Source organism: Leptonychotes weddellii, chromosome 8, assembly GCF_054177405.1.
Source record: "Leptonychotes weddellii isolate Sample4059 chromosome 8, ASM5417740v2, whole genome shotgun sequence".
NCBI lineage: Eukaryota > Metazoa > Chordata > Mammalia > Carnivora > Phocidae > Leptonychotes > Leptonychotes weddellii.
The window spans coordinates 39959801-39977426 of NC_138376.1; the positions used below are offsets into that span (position 1 = coordinate 39959801).

The 17626-nt window shown below is 43.3% G+C and overlaps 1 protein-coding gene across 1 annotated transcript; it reads right to left on the minus strand.

Annotated features, from left to right (window-relative positions):
• Window positions 1-5028: 5028 nt before the first annotated feature.
• Window positions 5029-17626, minus strand: MCM3 (minichromosome maintenance complex component 3). Its single transcript, XM_006748763.2, has 13 exons — window positions 17376-17626; window positions 16809-16917; window positions 15603-15756; window positions 15127-15258; window positions 14341-14549; window positions 12116-12290; window positions 11642-11768; window positions 10711-10861; window positions 8377-8517; window positions 7164-7267; window positions 6442-6527; window positions 5935-6004; window positions 5029-5766 (listed from the first exon to the last, which is right to left on the minus strand). The coding sequence occupies exons 1-13, from the start codon at window positions 17534-17536 to the stop codon at window positions 5568-5570; spliced, it is 1818 nt and encodes a 605-aa protein (XP_006748826.1). The 5' UTR covers window positions 17537-17626; the 3' UTR covers window positions 5029-5567.

Consider the following 17626-nt stretch of genomic DNA (forward strand, 5'->3'; position numbering starts at 1 on the left):
GTTCATATTTTGACCCAACATTTACACTTCTAGAAAATCATCCTAAGGAAGTAAATAAGTATGGACATAAAAATTCGGCAACAGGGCTGCTCAACAGAGTATTATTTATAATCATGAAAAATTAATAACAATAAATGCCCAACTATACAGGAATATATAGAGACTTACCTGGAAAAAAAAAGAAATCCAAGGTATATTTTCTCTGGGTGACTAGATTACAGGCGCTCCTATTTACTTCTTATGGCTATTTTCTAGGGTTTCTCTAATGAAAAGATTCTGTTTTTACAATAAGAAAAAATTACACTTGTTTTAGTTAAAGAATTTTTAAACAGGTTCCAGAATGGTAGTTTCCTGGTAACTGTAGGGCCCACCCTAGCACAAACTTTGTGAGATGGTATGAAATAGCAAATACCAGTCATTGCCAAACAGGCTTCCAAGGGCAAATTGCCAAGAGCATCACCGATGGTGGAAGGTCTTCAATTTCATCTCTCCACCCTGGGTGCCCGGGCTGTCACACCAGCTCCACTCATAGACGTAGCTGTGACCGACTCCAGCTCCCTAGAGCAGTCTCGGCCCTTTGAAGGCAGCAACACGATATAACAGTTAGACTATAGTAGTTAAGAACCAAGATGGCCCTGAATTTGAATCTGGACTCTACAGGCTACTAGCTAGGAGGCCCTGAGCTAATTCTCTGACCTCTCCAAGCCTACTCTCTCTTCAGAAAAATTGGGAGAGTAAAATGCATTTCAGAGGACGGTAGGGAAGATTTAATGAGATGATTTACGTGGCACTTAGTATATATATTATAAGCTCTTAACAAATGATCACTATTAGTAGGGCCAGCTCTTCTTCCCTGCCCCAATCACTAAGTACATGGAGTTGCTGTCTCTGGGAGTTAGTTTGCTTGGGAGCTTGGAACCTGTATACAGCATCCCTCTGTTAATTCTAATTTGTTAAGTGTTTTATCATCCATTCGAGTTAAATGTGACATGTACTTTCACTACTTCTGCAGGATTTTCAGAACTCTGGCTTTCAATTCAAAGTTTCAAAACATTCTTACTCCCTAAATCCCTACAATTATTTGTTAATCTCACTCTCAAGTGCCCTGGTACCGCTGGGTATATTGTGAGGTGTCACTTTCAAAACTGGTTTTAAAGTTCATCAAGAATAAATTATAATAGTTATAGTAAGGTGGTAAAATAATTTTTGTTCTCTATTTTGTCCATTATGTTTTATTAGTCACAGTAACATTTTAAAAAAACAGAACTGTGGGGTCGCCTGGGTGGCTCAGTCGTTAAGCGTCTGCCTTCGGCTCCGGTCATGATCCCAGGGTCCTGGGATCGAGCCCTGCATCGGGCTCTCTGCTCGGTGGGAAGCCTGCTTCTCCCTCTCCCACTCCCCCTGCTTGTGTTCCCTCTCTCGCTGTCTCTCTCTGTCAAATAAATAAAATCTTTAAAAAAAAAAAAATAGAACTATGCACATAGTTCAACTCCAACTTTAGGCTACATTTTTGGAGATCTTATCCAACTTTATTTTGCTCTCATTCAGGACTCCATCCACTTATATTAATAGAATAGTAGCACACATACGTAAGATGGCATGAGCCAACCTTTCTATGTCAAGGCTAAATGTTGGTACTTAAAGATAGGAAGGCTTAGCTTGCTAGCAAAAGTACCTGCTGGGAGAACGATTATCAGAACAGTAGATCTCAGCAGAGGTTAATATCCTCCTACAGGCTGTGGGAACATACTCAGGGTTTAATAGTAAAAATATTTCAGAAAAGAATTTAGAATCTTAATTCTTTCCCTTGAGGAAAGACTGAAGAGAATGAGCTAGGATTACATGCTGGTTAATAACAGACCAGAGAGAAACCAGCATTCAATCCTGAGGCATCAGACCTGACAAAGAAAGTGAACTAGGTTTATAGTTCAGCAAATTAAAATGAAGTTAAACAAAAACAAATTTTATTCTAAAATGTTTCTAGGAATTAAATAAAACCCCTTGAGATAAATGGAAACATCCCAGAGCTCTACCCACAAAATAGAGAAGCCCCAAAATCACTACCCTCAAAAAGGATATTTAACAAGATGCTAGGAGACTCATTCCAACCTGCCTCCAAGTGGTGCCAGGGCCTACAACGTGTCTTGTGCGTAGAACGGACACTGAGTGCTAAGAGTCATAAGCATTACCAGAAGGGACCTCAGATCACCTATTTCAACCACCTCCCTTTCCAGATAAAGAAACCAAGTCATTTCCCTCTAAGGAAGTAACTTGCCCAGCCTGGCTCGCTAACTCAGCCACAGTAGGTCAGAAAAGGAACTCGAAGGCAGCACCCTTGCTTCCCAGTGCAGGGCTCATTTCCTCTGCCAAATCTGGGCTCTCTGCAGAGATTTCCTGTGCGACCTGTGCGCAGCACTCCACCTCCCCTCTTCCCTACTCTGAAGCTCAAGTGGTAAGACCTGGCTCCTGGGAGAGGGGAGCAACCATGGCAGGGGAGGCGGAGAACTCCCACAGAGCTCTTGCCAGGACAGAGTGAGGCGGCCAGCACACAGGTGACTCACACCTGCCTTATTCCACTGAGCAAACCCTTTGGGGAACCCTGACCGCGGGAAGTCTGGAATCATTAAGACCAGTTTGAAAACTCAGGAAAAATGAGAAGGGCATAACCTATTTGGTTTCTGTGAGGCTTTCTCCTCGTGACCTTCGTCCTGTTTTCCTAACGACCATACCTCACAGGGCTGTCGTGAGGACGGATGTAACACTGCCCACACCGAGCAGATCCCAGTCCCTGGAAGAAGGCTGAGGAACCCAGTGCCATGAGCTAGGGTAAGGGTCATCCCTGTGAGAAGCACTTGAGTCAGAGCCACACTGACCAGAGGACAGGAACCATCAGGAAGTGGAAAGGCAAGGAAAAGAACAAAATTCAGGAACTCAGCAAGGGCGATAGTGTTTTAAATGGCTTTGACCAAAGGATGTTTTTTGTAACACATCAGAATGAAACATTTTTTGTGAAACTTGGAATTTGCAGTAATAATGGAAGTATCATGGAGTATTTCCGTGCTGGCAGGCACTTATCACTTGCTCTCGGTTATGTCTCACAAGCCTCCCTCCAGGCAGTGAGTACCCCCATTTTACAGATCAAATAACAAGCAGCTCAACACTTACCCTAAGTTATTTGCTAAGTGGCAGGGGAGAGACCCCATTCCAGCAACTCTTATCAAATTGTCTTTTTTGACAACTATCTTTTCATATTGATACTTCATTTATCCAGGAGAGATAAGGAATAAGGTAGCATAAGATTTTCCAAGATAGGACATAGTTCTCTAAGGTTTACAAACTATCTTAATTATTTCAATGGCAAAATTAAATGTAAACAGACTTCTCTCTTTGAGTGAAGTATATAGATAATGAAGGGTGTATTTTTTTTTTTGTCCTGGTGAATCTGGGCCATCACAGATCTCAGCATGTGTGGCAGTGACACCCTTAGGGGAGAATGACCTGCAGAGGGGTCACCCATACATGAGTGGCTGGTCAATGCCTGCAGCAGGAAGAGAAACATAAGGACACTGAGTAGTAGACTATATCCTTTAAATGCTTACCAACTTCTTTAACGTTACTCTAAGCTGGGGGAACCACACACACACACACACACACACACACACAGTTTTTAAAATCCTGATATAAAGATTCATTGAGCTTGTAGAGCGCTGAAAAGTCAGCAAGGTAAACTTGGCTTTACAGCTATTGCAGACTGCTATATCTGCCTACTCTCCTACTCTGCCTCAGTTTCTCCAGGTGTGAAGGATAGAGAGCAAGAGTCCTACTGACAAAATGTTGGACCTTTCTGGAAATGATCATTTGAGGAGACCCCCCCTTTTCTTCATATCCGTGCCCCATGGTAGCCCACACCCCTTTTTGATACACTCATGGCCCCCCTCAATTCCTACAGTTCCTATTGTGTATGCCCTATTGGATTTTAAAATTTCTCATGGACACATTAGATATAAATCCCCAACCGGTGCCTCAAGAGCATGCAGTTCTATATTTACACCCACTGCTGAGTAGAGCACAATATAGGACTCATTGCCAGTGCGCAATTCATGTCAGAGTCCAGTCCTGATACCACTGCCCTCTCCTGACTCTCTAGATTACTTCCAATAGGACTTGGATTTCACATCTGGGGGAAAAAAAATCAAAGTTGAAACTAGAACTCCCCATCTTCTGCCCCATGGTTTCAGGGTAAGGTGTTCCCCCCTCATCAAAAAGGAAGAAGGAAGGGGGTGCGGGGGATGGGTTAGCCCGGTGATGGGTATTAAAGAGGGCACATACAGAATGGAGCACTGGGTGTTATACGCAAACAATAAATCATGGAACACTACATCAAAAAAATTAATTTAAAAAAAAATAAAAAGGAAGAATGAAGTACTTCACCAATCTTAGAACCAACACAACCTCCTTTACAGAGCAGCTTCCAGTTCATGTGACGCAGGTCCCCATAAAGTCACACTTTTTTTTAAGTTCTTTGGAAGCTACTCAGAGCATTACAGCAGGAAAGAAACCACCCAGGCCCCTCCACAAACTTCTGCACAAAAATACGAAGAGCTGAACATCCAGGTGCGAGTGGTTTCACGAGGATCCTGTAAGGGGATCTCTTTAAAACGGGCCAGAACTCACAATATTGAGATGTCTGATATAGCAGGTATTACTTCTCCATGAATGGGCTTTGATTCAGGCTCAAAAAAGGCAGGCAAAGGGTCAACTCTCCTATTCACTTGCTGGCCTCCTGTGGCCATTTAGCTATTCCAAATTGGCAAAGTTTGGCTTGCATAACTTTAACTGATAAATGCTGGTGTCACTGAGGAAGAAAACTGCCTCAAGACCTAAGCCCCAAGGACAGCACAGCAGCCTGCTGCCACCGTGTGGTGACTTGGTGCAAATGTGGAAGCAGAAAATCCTACAGGGCTGAGCTTTCAAGGAAAACAAAATTAAAGGTGTTGACAGAAGCACGCAGTATTAAGGCCATGCATATAATATAAAAATAGGTTAAGTTTATTCAATGTATTGGATATTTAAGTCAGAAGTATGTATTAGTTTTAACTGGTGCTACAGAAAAGAAAGCTTCCTTGGTCTTCATAACTTGCTTCAGAGTTTCACTCACAGCAGCACAGAACAACCCAAAGACTATTCCAGACCAATGTACTCAGGAAAGAAAAAACAGCCAACCAACAAGGAAAGGATGAGCAGAAACCAGCTGTGCTCCCCCCATATTCTCAGAGGTTATGTGTTATTTACCACGAACAATGGTTTGGTTTGTTCTGGGTGGGAGATAGGAGAATGAATGAATGAATGAAGATACAAGAGTCTTAGTCCTTGCCCACTTTCTTCTCTTCACCCCACAACAGCTTTCATTACCCATTCCCAAAGCTCAGCTTTGTCACGTGTCCCTCAACTTCGGTTCAATTAACACTGTTATTCAGGAAATGAAGGCAAAGACTGGCGGGAGCAGGGAGAGGAAATATGAAAGAAACATTCTGGGCACAGCCCCAAAGTTCAGAGATGAGTTATCCTCAGATAAGGAAGATGATGCCCTCGGAGACCATGACCTGGTTGTCGTCCTGCATCTTGCTCAGCGCAACCTGGATCTCTGCTGAAGAGAAGGGCTCTTCTCTGTCCTGGTTGATGGATTCTGTGAGGCGATTCATGCCCACCGACTGTGCGTGAGCTTCCCGGAACACATCCAAGAGGGCCACCTTGAATTCCTTCAACCTGGCCAAGTCAGGAGAAGATGGATAAAGGAGAAGTATACAAACCGAAAAGCTCTCAGGCAAGATCCATGTAAGCGTTAATACAGTATAGATATCCCCCAACAGTCAATTTGAGAGCTTCCTGCTCATTGAGAAATAATACCATTTTAAAAACCACCTCTCTACTCACCGGGATTCACTCAATTCCACCTTCTGGGACTCCTTGGTCTCCTGTGAGTCTGCTGTCTTTGGAGTGTGCACTTCAGAGGATAAATGGTTGCAGATAATGGGAAGACAACACGGTGAAGCCATTTCCATTTCCAAAGACACCAGGAAAGTAATCTCCACTCCCCACACCTCACCAAGCCTACAGAACACCCACTTCCTAGGGTTCTTCTGGAACCAGCCAGGGTAGAGAAAATGAGTCGGGCAAGAGACCCGCAACATACATTATCTGGGATGCTTATGCCAGGCTTGGCAAAGAGCACGGTTCCTCGGGAAGGAAGCAGCAACTGAGCAAAGCCCAGTTTCCAGAGTTTTGACTGGGTTTCCCGAGGTTCTCTTGGGACAAACCTCTTGGACACAGGGCCCTGAGCAGGACACCAAATGGCAACGCACCAGAAAATGTAGTACACAGATCAACTAAAGTTAGCAGTCAAAGGAACCACCTCTTTATCAATAGGAGACAGTCACTCACCTTGAGGCATTTCCTCCTCTGTGTCACTGAAGTCATAGGGGTCATAGGAGCCCCCATCCTTGGCATCAGTGTGACGAGTCCTCCTCCTAAAATATCCATAGCAGTTAAGAGAAAGGCTTTGGAGAAACCCATCCTGGGCCTCTGACCAGAGAAAAATAACTAGGACAATCTACAGTCAAAGCAAAATGCTAGGCCCAGGCCTATATAAACTGTTACTTTTTCTTGAAAGAGACCAAAAGTCTCTGGACTAGAACACAGACAGGCCCTGCTTCCCAATGCTCTTTTTCTCTATCAGCCACCTTAGACATTCAATCACAGGCATGAATACCACGAGGAAAGGATTCTGAAAAATAATACACTCAAAAACCTGTTTGAGTCAGTGTGCTCCTGCTACTTAGCATTTCTTTAGCAGGAAAGAGGTCAGAAGCATCCTACCAGGGGTGCCTGAGGGGCACAGGCGGTTAGGCATCCGACTCTTAGTTTCTGCTCAGGCCCTGATCTCAGGGTTAGGGGATCGAGCCCTGCTTCAGGCTCCATGCTCAGCACAGAAGTCTACTAAAGTTTCTCTCTCTGCCCTCACCCCCCTACCCCGCCATGCGCGCACCCTACAGATCTAGGCACCTTTTCCCAACAATAACTTGATATCAACTAGCAGTACTGATTCACCTCCCTCCCCTCCCCCAACTTATGTCTTTGTCTCCTTTCTCTTCGCTCCGCCTTACCTCTTACTCTTCTGCTCTTGGTCCTCCTGGCTTTTCTCCTCTTCATCCTCTGTCTCTGATTCACCCTCATTTCGCTTCTTTCGTTTCTTCTCCTTCTCTAGAACCTAAGACCAAGCCAAGCATGGGTGGGTGGGAAGGGTCACTGATGCTGGGAAACTGAATGAAAAATTCTGGGTAAGAGTCCCTTCTATACCATCAGCAGAAATAAGATGAAACAGCGAGCCTCTTTCATCCCTGAGTCCAGAACCAGGGGCAGAGGAATAGGCTGCTGCCTAACTTTAAAAATGCTGAGAGGTGGGGCGCCTGGCTGGCTCAGTCGGTTAAGCGTCCAACTCTTGGTGTCAGCTCAGGTCATGATCTCAGGGTCATGGGACTAAGCCCCGTATCGGGCTCCTTGTTCAGCAGGGAGTCTGCTTGAGATTCTCTCTCCCTGTCCCTCTGCCCCTCCTCCTGGGCTCTCTCTAAAATAAATAAGTCTTTAAAAAAAAGTGCTGAGAGGTATGTTCAATTCCTTTGACATAGTAGATACTTAATGAGTATTTAAGGAACAAATAAGTGAATGAAAAAAAAGCCCAGCCCATAACGATTAAGTGGAAAACAATCCATTTCTTTATAGATCAGGTGGTTAATTTAAATTTAAGACAACTCCCACCCTAGCAAAAAGAGTAAGCCAGGAAAAGCCTATCAGACCCACAACTAAACCCCAGAGGGCTACAGTTCACTAAATTGGAGAGGGGGTGGGCAACAAGGAAAAGACAGTGAAGGCTTCAAGGCCTGGTGTCTAAAATGAAAGAAACACAATGTTACAAGCAGAAGCAGAAGCAGAAACAGAATGACAGGCCCAAATTTGAGAGTTCAACTTTTGATGTGAGTTTTTGAGATGCCAATGGGATACCTGAAGAGACTGGCAAAAGAAAAGGTACAGAGGGAAGAGGAAGATCACCCAGGTTAATCCTTTGGAAACATCTACTTTTTTAAGAGACAAAGGAAGTATGAATAAGCAGAGAAGCAGTCGATTGATGATGCAGCACATCAATGAAACCAGAATCTCTGGGGCCTCTGGTAGCTCTGGCATCAGTATTTTAAAGCTTCCCAGCTAGATGCTGCTTTCCACTGATGACCTAAATACAGTGGTCACCATGAAGGGCTGGGCAGCCCAAGCACCAACATTTACTCAGAAGGAGCTCTCAGGCCCAAGCATGTGGACCCTCACCTTCTTGAAGTAAGCGTACTGGACCAACTCCACAGCTTCCTCTGCATCCTGCAGGTCCACGGTCTTGCTCATGCGGGCCTTGGCATGGGCTGTGGCCAATCGAATCAGAGTCTCCAGTGTCCGGGCTGTAACTGGTGATGTCTGGGGAAGAAAACAAGGGAGGATTACTTGTCCAGAATTCCTTAGGCTTGCCTATTATTCCCACTGTACAGAAAAGGATAAAGATACTACTGGAATGACTCTAGGAAGTAAAAGCAAAGGATTCAGAGCTCTGTATTCTGTATAAACACCACATAAAATTCACAAAAATAAAAACAGCCAAGAAAATATGAGTGTTGAGGTTCGAGAAAAGGGTAGGTGAACAAGGAAGAAGAAAATGAGGCATCTTACAGCTGGAAAGAAAAAAGGCTAGAAAGACTACAATAGTGAAGGAGGAAAAATAATCCTTACTGCCAATCTGCAATGCTCCAGGAACTTTGCTTTTGTATCAACTGCATTGTTTAACACTCTCGATAACTTCTCCAAATTTTATAGATGAGGAAATAGGACTCAGCGTTTCAAGTAACTTGGGCAAGGTCACACTAAAGGAGGGGTGTGAAAGAGGTCATCTGAGGACAAATTTTTAAAGTTGGATAAATTCAAGTCCAGAGGATGAACAGAATTCTGGCATGTTCTCATCCAGTGGTTCTCATGGGGGTGGGTGCATACCAAACTGGTGTGCTTCTATCTTTTTTAAATGCTATTGACTGAATGGCATCTCTGACCTAATGAATCAGAATGTCTATGTTTAGGACTGGACATGTATTCTTTTTAAGTTTCAGGTGATTATGATGTGCCCACCTAGTTAAGCATCCCTGACATTATCCAACCTTCTCATTTTATGGATAAAAAAAACTGTGAGCTGAGATGTGAAGAGATCTGTGCAAGGCCCAAAAATTAGCTGAAGACCTGGGATCAGAACAGAGGGCTAGTTCTTTCTGTCACACCCCCACATCTCCCATTGTATGATCCTTGATCTGGTCACTTCTACTTTCAAGTTTCCCAAATTATCATGGGATGGGGTATTATTTATAGCCCATGGAATGGTATAAACAATACCCCGTCCCACGTTCAAAAACAAATACATTCACTTTTAAATAAATTCACCAAATCTTTTAATGATTTAAAAGGTACCAGAGTGTGGCAGTTACACACTCCATTATAAGCTCCAATTCCTGGATAACCTAAAAAGCAAATGAAATCCTAGCTTGCATTAGCAGAACTACAGAATCCAAATTGAGAGATTTACAAGACCCACTAAGACCACAACTAAAACAGTGTTTTGTTCAATGAGAAGGCTTCTGACACACTGGAACGTGTTCATGTGGTGAGGGAAACAATTAAAAAGAAAAGGGGCTGCTTAATCTGAAGAAGACAAGTCATACACAATCCCCAGAAAACAAATTAAGCCCCATGGGTTTAAGTCATGGGGAAGCAAGTTTAAATAGAAGAATATTCTAACATTTCAATGCAGTGATGTGCCGGGCATGCTGCCACTGGAGATGTCAAGGAAGTCTTAGCGGAAATTCCAGAAGATGGAATGACTGTCTGGGTGTGAGGCTGGAATAGGCGACCTGGGATCATGTCTAAATCCAAGAGTCTATGTCTATAGCACGTAACAACGGTCTTGGACTTGGGTCTTTCTGCCATGAAATCCTGTATGAACTCTACTGCCCCAAAGTGTTTAGATAAATTCACAGGCAGATTTCTAGAAATGGCTTTGGATAACTATTATAATTATCCAACTAATCATTTGTCAAAGTCCAGCTCAAATACCATACTCTCTTCCCTCAAATTCATACCCCTTCTATAAAGTCTAAAGGAAAAACTAATAGCTTCTTCATCTATATTCACTCCAATCATCTTTCACATTCATTTCCTTTTAGGTACCACACTGGGGTAGATATTTATAAACAGGCATATATGATCTTTCCATCTACCTTCCTGCCTCCTAAGTTCCAGATCTGAGTTCTCTGAGGATAGCTCTTCCTATTTTAACCCTGCATGCAAGAACAGACACCAGTTCAGTTCCCACAAGTGGCTCCTTATGTTTGCTGAATGAATCACAGCTTCTGGAAGCCAATGTCCTCTGAACTAATGAGATAAAGGTGTTCTCACTTCGTTTTCCTTTGTAGAAGGAAATGATTAGAATTGGAGAACAGGAAGCCCTTCAGACCAGAAAGTAAAAGGGGAGGAATCACTAAGTTGAAATGCTTCGAGAGCTCCCAGATAACAGGGACTCCCCAGCCTTCTACTTCAGGAATTCCCAGGTCCATCTTCCCTGTGGGGACTCACCCTGGCAGTGTCCGAGCTCATGCTGTCTTGGCTGCGCAGGCGTGAGTACTCTTCTGCAATGTAGGCGGCTGAGTCCTGAGTTAGAATGGGCTTGATGATTTTGGCCACGTGGATGTACTTCCTCATGAATGCTGCACTCACCATCTTCTCCCTGCGGGCACACACAGTGATTTCTTCTTCTTTGCCACACCTCGGCACCTGACTGGGCTGGGGGCTTGGCCTCTCCTCAGAGAAGTCAAGGTCAAGTGGCAGAGATACAATCTAGAATACGTTATCAGAAATCCCACTTATATAGAATGTGTACGAGACTCTTTCATGTATGTCAATTGAATCAGAATGTAGCTATTACTTAGGTATTTGTGAGGTAAAAATTTAGGTATTATGTGCCCTATTTAATAGGTTAAAAACTACAGCTCAGAGGAGACTTAAATTCAGTGTTCTGACTCTAAATTCCATGTTCTTAAATAACAGGTTTGAATCTCTATGCTTCCTACTGCACCACAGCCCTAAATACAGGTATAAGATCTCATATTTTGTGCTTTGAACACTTGAACCCTAGTCTCCTTTATCCAAATCCACCTGCACAGCACCCAGGGCTTGCCATCTACTGTCCCTTCAACAGTAGCTTGTCACAAATGGCTAAAGGACCTGTGCAGTACTTCACGTACGAGGATAACATAACATACCCACCATCAGCTGAGCATGTGTCAAAGCCTTCCTTTTAGAAGATTAGAACCTAAACCCATTCGCCACAAACACTTAACAAGGCAACTGGCCTGGAAAAGAAGTATCTAAGCGTGGGATCCAGAAAAGAAAACAGGGCCACATGGCTACGAATCCAAGCATGATCTTGCCTGGGCAGCACACAAAAATATGCTAATATGACAGAAATCTCAGGTTCCTTCAAAGGAGAAGTATGAAGAATGCTCACTTTTTCTTCTTGGTCCCATGCAGAAGGTTGTCATGCTTCTCATAAATCTGGGTGTCCTGCTGGTCTTCCTGGTTAAAATTGGGATCGTCTGTGGCCAGGATATCCACGGCACTACCCAAAGGCATAGCTGGAAAACCCAAGTTGGGAGAAAGGAGAGTAAGAAATTGCTTCTTCTGAAGAGATAAAATACTAATAAAGCAAAGACACATAGACACGTGGAGCCCACAAATAAGAAAGGTGGAACTACCTAGCTCCCAGAAGATGCTCAAAGGTGTTCCTAGACCCAGAAATGGAAAAAAGACACACCTTAGGATAACTCCCAGAGAGCAAGAAGGGAGTGGTCACGAAGGCAAGGGCACCTTCAACATCAACCCAGAAACGGAAACAACCACCATGACCTGGGCCAGGTCTGAGATAATCGCATCTGTTTAGGTCCCCCTCCATTAATCAGTCTGACTCTTCCCGTGGCCTCACCATCGCCATCCTGTTCCCCGGGGGCCCTGTAACGGTGCATCCTAAGGACATGGTCCGAGATCTCCCGATCCTGCTCAGGGTCCATCTGATCCAACATGATGAAGAGTAAGTCAAACCGGGATAGCAGTGAGTCCTGCAGCCCAATGTTCTCCATGGGGGTCTTATACTGATCATACTGTGCAACGGAAGGAAAAAGGAAAGTGGAGGCGACATCAATGGGAAGAAAGGACAAGGAGGCTATTTAAAGCTATTAAAATACTTACTTCAGTTTGTCTACCTGCAACCCTTCTCTCACTGAAGCTTCGGGAGACCTGAGCGAACTCAGAGCCCCACCTCCTAGCTGAGGTGCCTCTAATAAGCTTATCGTAGGTCTCGAAACCAGCGTCCTCCTTCCCAAGCTTTATTCTGCCCCTGCCATTCCCAGGGCAGGACCAACCCTGAAAGATGACTCCTCCCCTGCCTGTTATTGACAAGAGGGCTAAGCCAAAAACACTTGGAAACTTTGGAGTCCCTTACTCAAAAGGTAATGAGTAAAATCGCAACGAAAATGGTCAATAATCTATAAATCATGAAGTCTCAGGGTCAAGGGAGATCTTCCCCGGGACTCAAGAACCTCTATACTTTTTTATCTTTCAATTCTGGGCCTATGAGGCTACCCACCCACAGACACTTCACAGTCAGAGGGTCTAACATCCTTGTGGGTAACATTAATAATGAATCTGACCACGTTCCCATTTCAGGACCCGCCATTTTCTCCCTACATTTCCCAATATAATTCTTCAAGATGACATAAACATATGTTACCATTAATCTAAAAACCAAGGATCTCAACCCAAGCTATGCATTAGCACCAACCTATGGAGCCTTTCTAAACCATAGTTACCAAAAGCCCCAACCCAAAAATTTGAATTCAGAAACCCTAGACTGGGGACCAGGCACCTGCACGTTTAAAAAACTCCATGAAAACAGGTAACCCCATACACTGTGGAATTGTAAATTGCCAGAGCACAGTATGGGCTCTGGGTTCAAATCCTGACTCTGCCGTTTTCTAGTTTGTGATTCTTGAGTAACTTACTTAATTTTTTATGCCTCCATTTTCTCACCTGTAAGATAAGGATAATAACTACCTATCTACAAGGTTATCGTGAGGATAAAAGCAAATTACTTGTAAGTCTTAATTAATAGTATTATTATGGTACAAACTTTAAAGAAGGCAATTTGGCAATCTCTACCAAAATGAAAATGCATATAACTCTTTAATCCACTGATTCTGTTACTAGGTATTTATCATACAGATATCTGTAACAAAATACATATAAAGGGATATTCACTGCAACTTCATTTCATAATAGCAAGGCGGAAAAGGGAAAATGCCAAATGCCCATCAAATAGAGACTAAACAAATTACTATAAATCCATACAATGGAATATAAGACAGCTGCCCAAAAAAAAGAAAGAAAAAATAAAGGCAAAATTCGGCAAACCCCAAGCTGAATAAATATGAAAGATACACCTTAACACATCATCATCATAGTGAAAAGCAAAGATAAACAGACAAATTTGGTAACAAGGAGCCAGTATGGTTGTTGGTATACACTTAAGTTTTTGTTTCCCCACTCAAGAGTTGTTAGTGGTTATCTCTTGGAGAAGGGATAGGACAGCAAAGGAAGGCTTTTAATGTCCATACTGCACTCTGTTCTGTTTATACATCTAACCATCAGAATATGGTACTTTTGTTGTAATGGCAATACAGGTTACTGGGTTGTGAGAGTGCAGGTCACTTTTGTTTTCTTCTTTGCATTTTTAAAGTTTTTTTTGTTTTGTTTTGTTTTTTTTTTAAAGATTTTATTTATTTATTCATGAGAGACAGAGAGAGAGAGAGGCAGAGGGAGAAGCAGGCTCCCAAGGAGCAGGAAGCCCGATGCGGGACTCAATCCCAGGACCCTGAGATCATGACCTGAGCCGAAGGCAGACGCTTAACCATCTGAGCCACCCAGGCGCCCTTAAAGTTATTTTAAATAAATAACTTTCCAGGGGATTCTGATGTGGATAAAAAAGTGACAAACCACTGCCCTAAATCAAGGACAACAGCAAAATGAGGGATGAGCTTAACTTAATCTTTGGCCTATTATTCCTCCGGGACACCAAGAATCAACTTCATGGCCCAGCTACTCAGCAAAACCAAACAAAGGTGAGGACAACGGTTAAGTGCTGATTCCACTCACCCTGCCATAGACGGGGTTGGCAGCTGCCAAAACACTGCAGCGGGCATTCAGCCGAGCATGGATGCCAGCCTTGGCGATGGTGACTCGACCCTGCTCCATCACTTCGTGGATGGCCGTGCGGTCCATATCAGACATCTTGTCAAATTCATCAATGCAAACCACACCTCGGTCAGCAAGGACCATGGCCCCTGCTTCTAGCCGGCGCTCCCCTAGGAAATGAGGAGGTAAAGATACGTTTTACTATCCTGGTTGTAGAAGACGAGGGGAGAGATTTCAATCTCCTTCCTAAGCATTCAATGTTGCTCATGAGAATATAATGAGGAGCAGTCAGTTCCTAGAGACTTAGAGAAAAACCCTCGTGGGTCAACCTTTTTAGCTCCAATCTGAATGATCCCGAAGTAGCCAGCCTCCAACAAACTTCTTTCGTCAATTCTCTATCTTGATCCTCAAGTGATTCCCCAACTAGATCTCTGCTTTCTTTTCACTAGTCTTCAAATCCCTTTCTCCAATTTATAAAATAGCACAATCTTCATTTTTATTTCCCTTCCAATTTGCAAAGGTTTCTCCTTCAAAAACTGTCTTCTAGGAGACATTCTTATCCATAGAGGGCCACCCAAAGACTTAAATGATTCACCCCCTATTGCCAGAGATACTCAGTCTTCTACAGCCTGGCTCAAACTAACCTTTCTAGTGTATCTTCCCAATACAAGCTTCCCGAGAGCAAACTCAAGGAAATTATGCTTGATCTCACTGCGGGACCTTTGCCAAAGACCCTTACACCCTTACCGGTTTCCTGGTCTGTAGTGACAGCAGCCGTCAGACCCACTCCAGAGGAGCCCCGGCCAGTGGTGGGGATAGCCCGGGGAGCAGTGCACAGAACATAGCGTAGAAGCTGAGACTTGGCAACCGACGGGTCCCCTGTAATTGGGTGGGGCAGTGATGACTTGCTAGGAAACTCCTCCCCCCGCCCCCAGCAAGTTCTACTTTTCTAGTACAGCTCTTGGCGTAACAGAAATTTACAGTAACTGGTTGTAAATAATATTCCTTTCACTTGTAATGGCAAGTTACAGGAAGAATATATTTTAGACATTATAAATCAGGAAATACAAAAATGAGAATAGTAAGAAAAGATTCATTTTAGTCTTTTGTCCTTTGATGGAAATGAAATACACCATGTAAAGAATACACAATCTTACAGATTATAGATTCCCACAAGCACACTCCACAAGGGAAGACCAAGAATCTGATCCCCAGTGTCATACCGATCAGGAGAATATTGATGTCCCCACGGATGTGGCTGCCATTTTCAAGTTCTCGTTCCACCCCTCCCAAGAGCAAGCAGAGAATTGCCTTCTTAACATAGTCATGCCCATGGATGCTAGGGGCCAATGACCTGGCCAGCTGGTCAAAGATATCCTACAGGAGGAATAACCAAAGGTGTGAAAAGCCTAGTGAGATTCAGTTGGGTTTTGCTGAGCTCTGCTTTATACTTTAGCTTATAAAAATGCTTGAAGAACTCCACAAGTGTAGACACTGTTTCTAACTGTACACTGAACAGACCACTGTCAGAACAGATAAAGAGAAAGCCTGTATTCCAAAACCTGCTTAGAGGTTTAATATTTAAGAAAAAAGTATTTCCAGGTTCAAAACATTTTAGGTTTAATAAGAATATATAATGCGATTCCAGTAACCTTTTGTTTTGGTTTGGCTTGGTTTGTTTTTTCAGTAACCTTAATCACACAGGCATACACAGATGACCCTTAAACAATGCAGAAGTTAGGGGTGCCAAACCCCCATGCAGTCCAAAATCTACATATAACTTTTGATCCCCTCAAAACTTTACTAATGCCCCACTGCTGACCTCACCTCACCAATAACATAAAAAGTCAATTAACACATTTTTGTGTTTGATATGTACTATATGCTGTATTCTTACAATAAGTAAGCTATAGAAAGGAAAATGTCATTAAGAAAATCATAAGGAAGAGAAACACATTTATAGTACCATACTGTATTTATCAGAAAAAAACCCACAAGCAAGCAAACCCACACAGCTCAAACTTGTGTTGTTCAAGGGTCAACTGTATTTTCTTCAATTCTTCCTGTGGACATTTTGTCTTTAAAAAGAAAAACAAACTAGAGAACTAAAACAAAAATAACCTATCTTAAACTTAAGTAACGCATCACTACTGTCTTCCATATGGACTTATTGGTACACTGATATTCTCTTATTCTAGTACTTGTATTAGGTTCACTTAGCAGCCCAGCAGGTAACAAAACAGAAATATTAAACAGCAAAAACACCCTTTTACTTGCTGACTGGGTCAAACTAAAAGCTAACACCACATCCTTTAGAGAAAAAACCTTGACCCTCCTCCTGATCCAGTACAAAGATGAAAGGTGGTCCATGCAAAACACAACCCTAACAAATCCATCCCCACCCTCAAATCCCTGAAAGATGCTCAGACCTTAGAACGAGTTTTACTGAACTTCTTGATCTTGGCTATATCCTCAGCAGAGAATGAAGGCTGAACATCCTTGCTCATTTGCTTCACATTACAGGCAATCAGGATAGTCCTGGGACAAAGAGGGGAATAAGAAGCCTGCGGTTTTCAATTCCTAACATCAGAGCCAACAGCAAATCGGAAAACAATAAAGAGAAAAAAGACAAGTTGTTCTGAATTCAACAACTGATACTCTCTTAGTCTGCAACACAAATATGCTGATGATTCTTCACCTCAGGAATTTATCCTCTGCTGTCCCACAGATCTTCCTTCAGACAGAAGTGTGGATGAGAAGGAGGTGGGAATACGTGAGAAACTCATGTAAGCCAAGAGGCTATAATCATGTTACCGGTAACTCCCACTTTTAGCATAAGATAATACTACCAGTTTTATCTGATGGAAAAGATGTATCCCATCTCCCAGGCAGCTAGACTGCTCCACCTGTCTGATGTATGCTCCAGAATATGGCAAACTGGAGCAAGAATACTACCAGAAATGCAAGCTGCCAGCAGCTCACAACTGCCCCTTTACCTGAAGGTTCCTGAGGTGTAGCCTCCCTTCTTTCCAGGAAGGCAACGGTAGGTCCCCACCACCTGGACTCGGTCACCAGGCTTCACTTTATCTACCAAGTCATCATCCAGAATGACGTCCACAGAGCGGGGAAGTTGACCAGCTGGGGCCTTCTCCGGCATCTCCTGGATAGTGACGGTCTGGTGGTCCTTGTAGACAGAAAGGCCATATTCGGTCTCGAGGGGATTGTTTTCCTCGTCCTGAAAAAGACA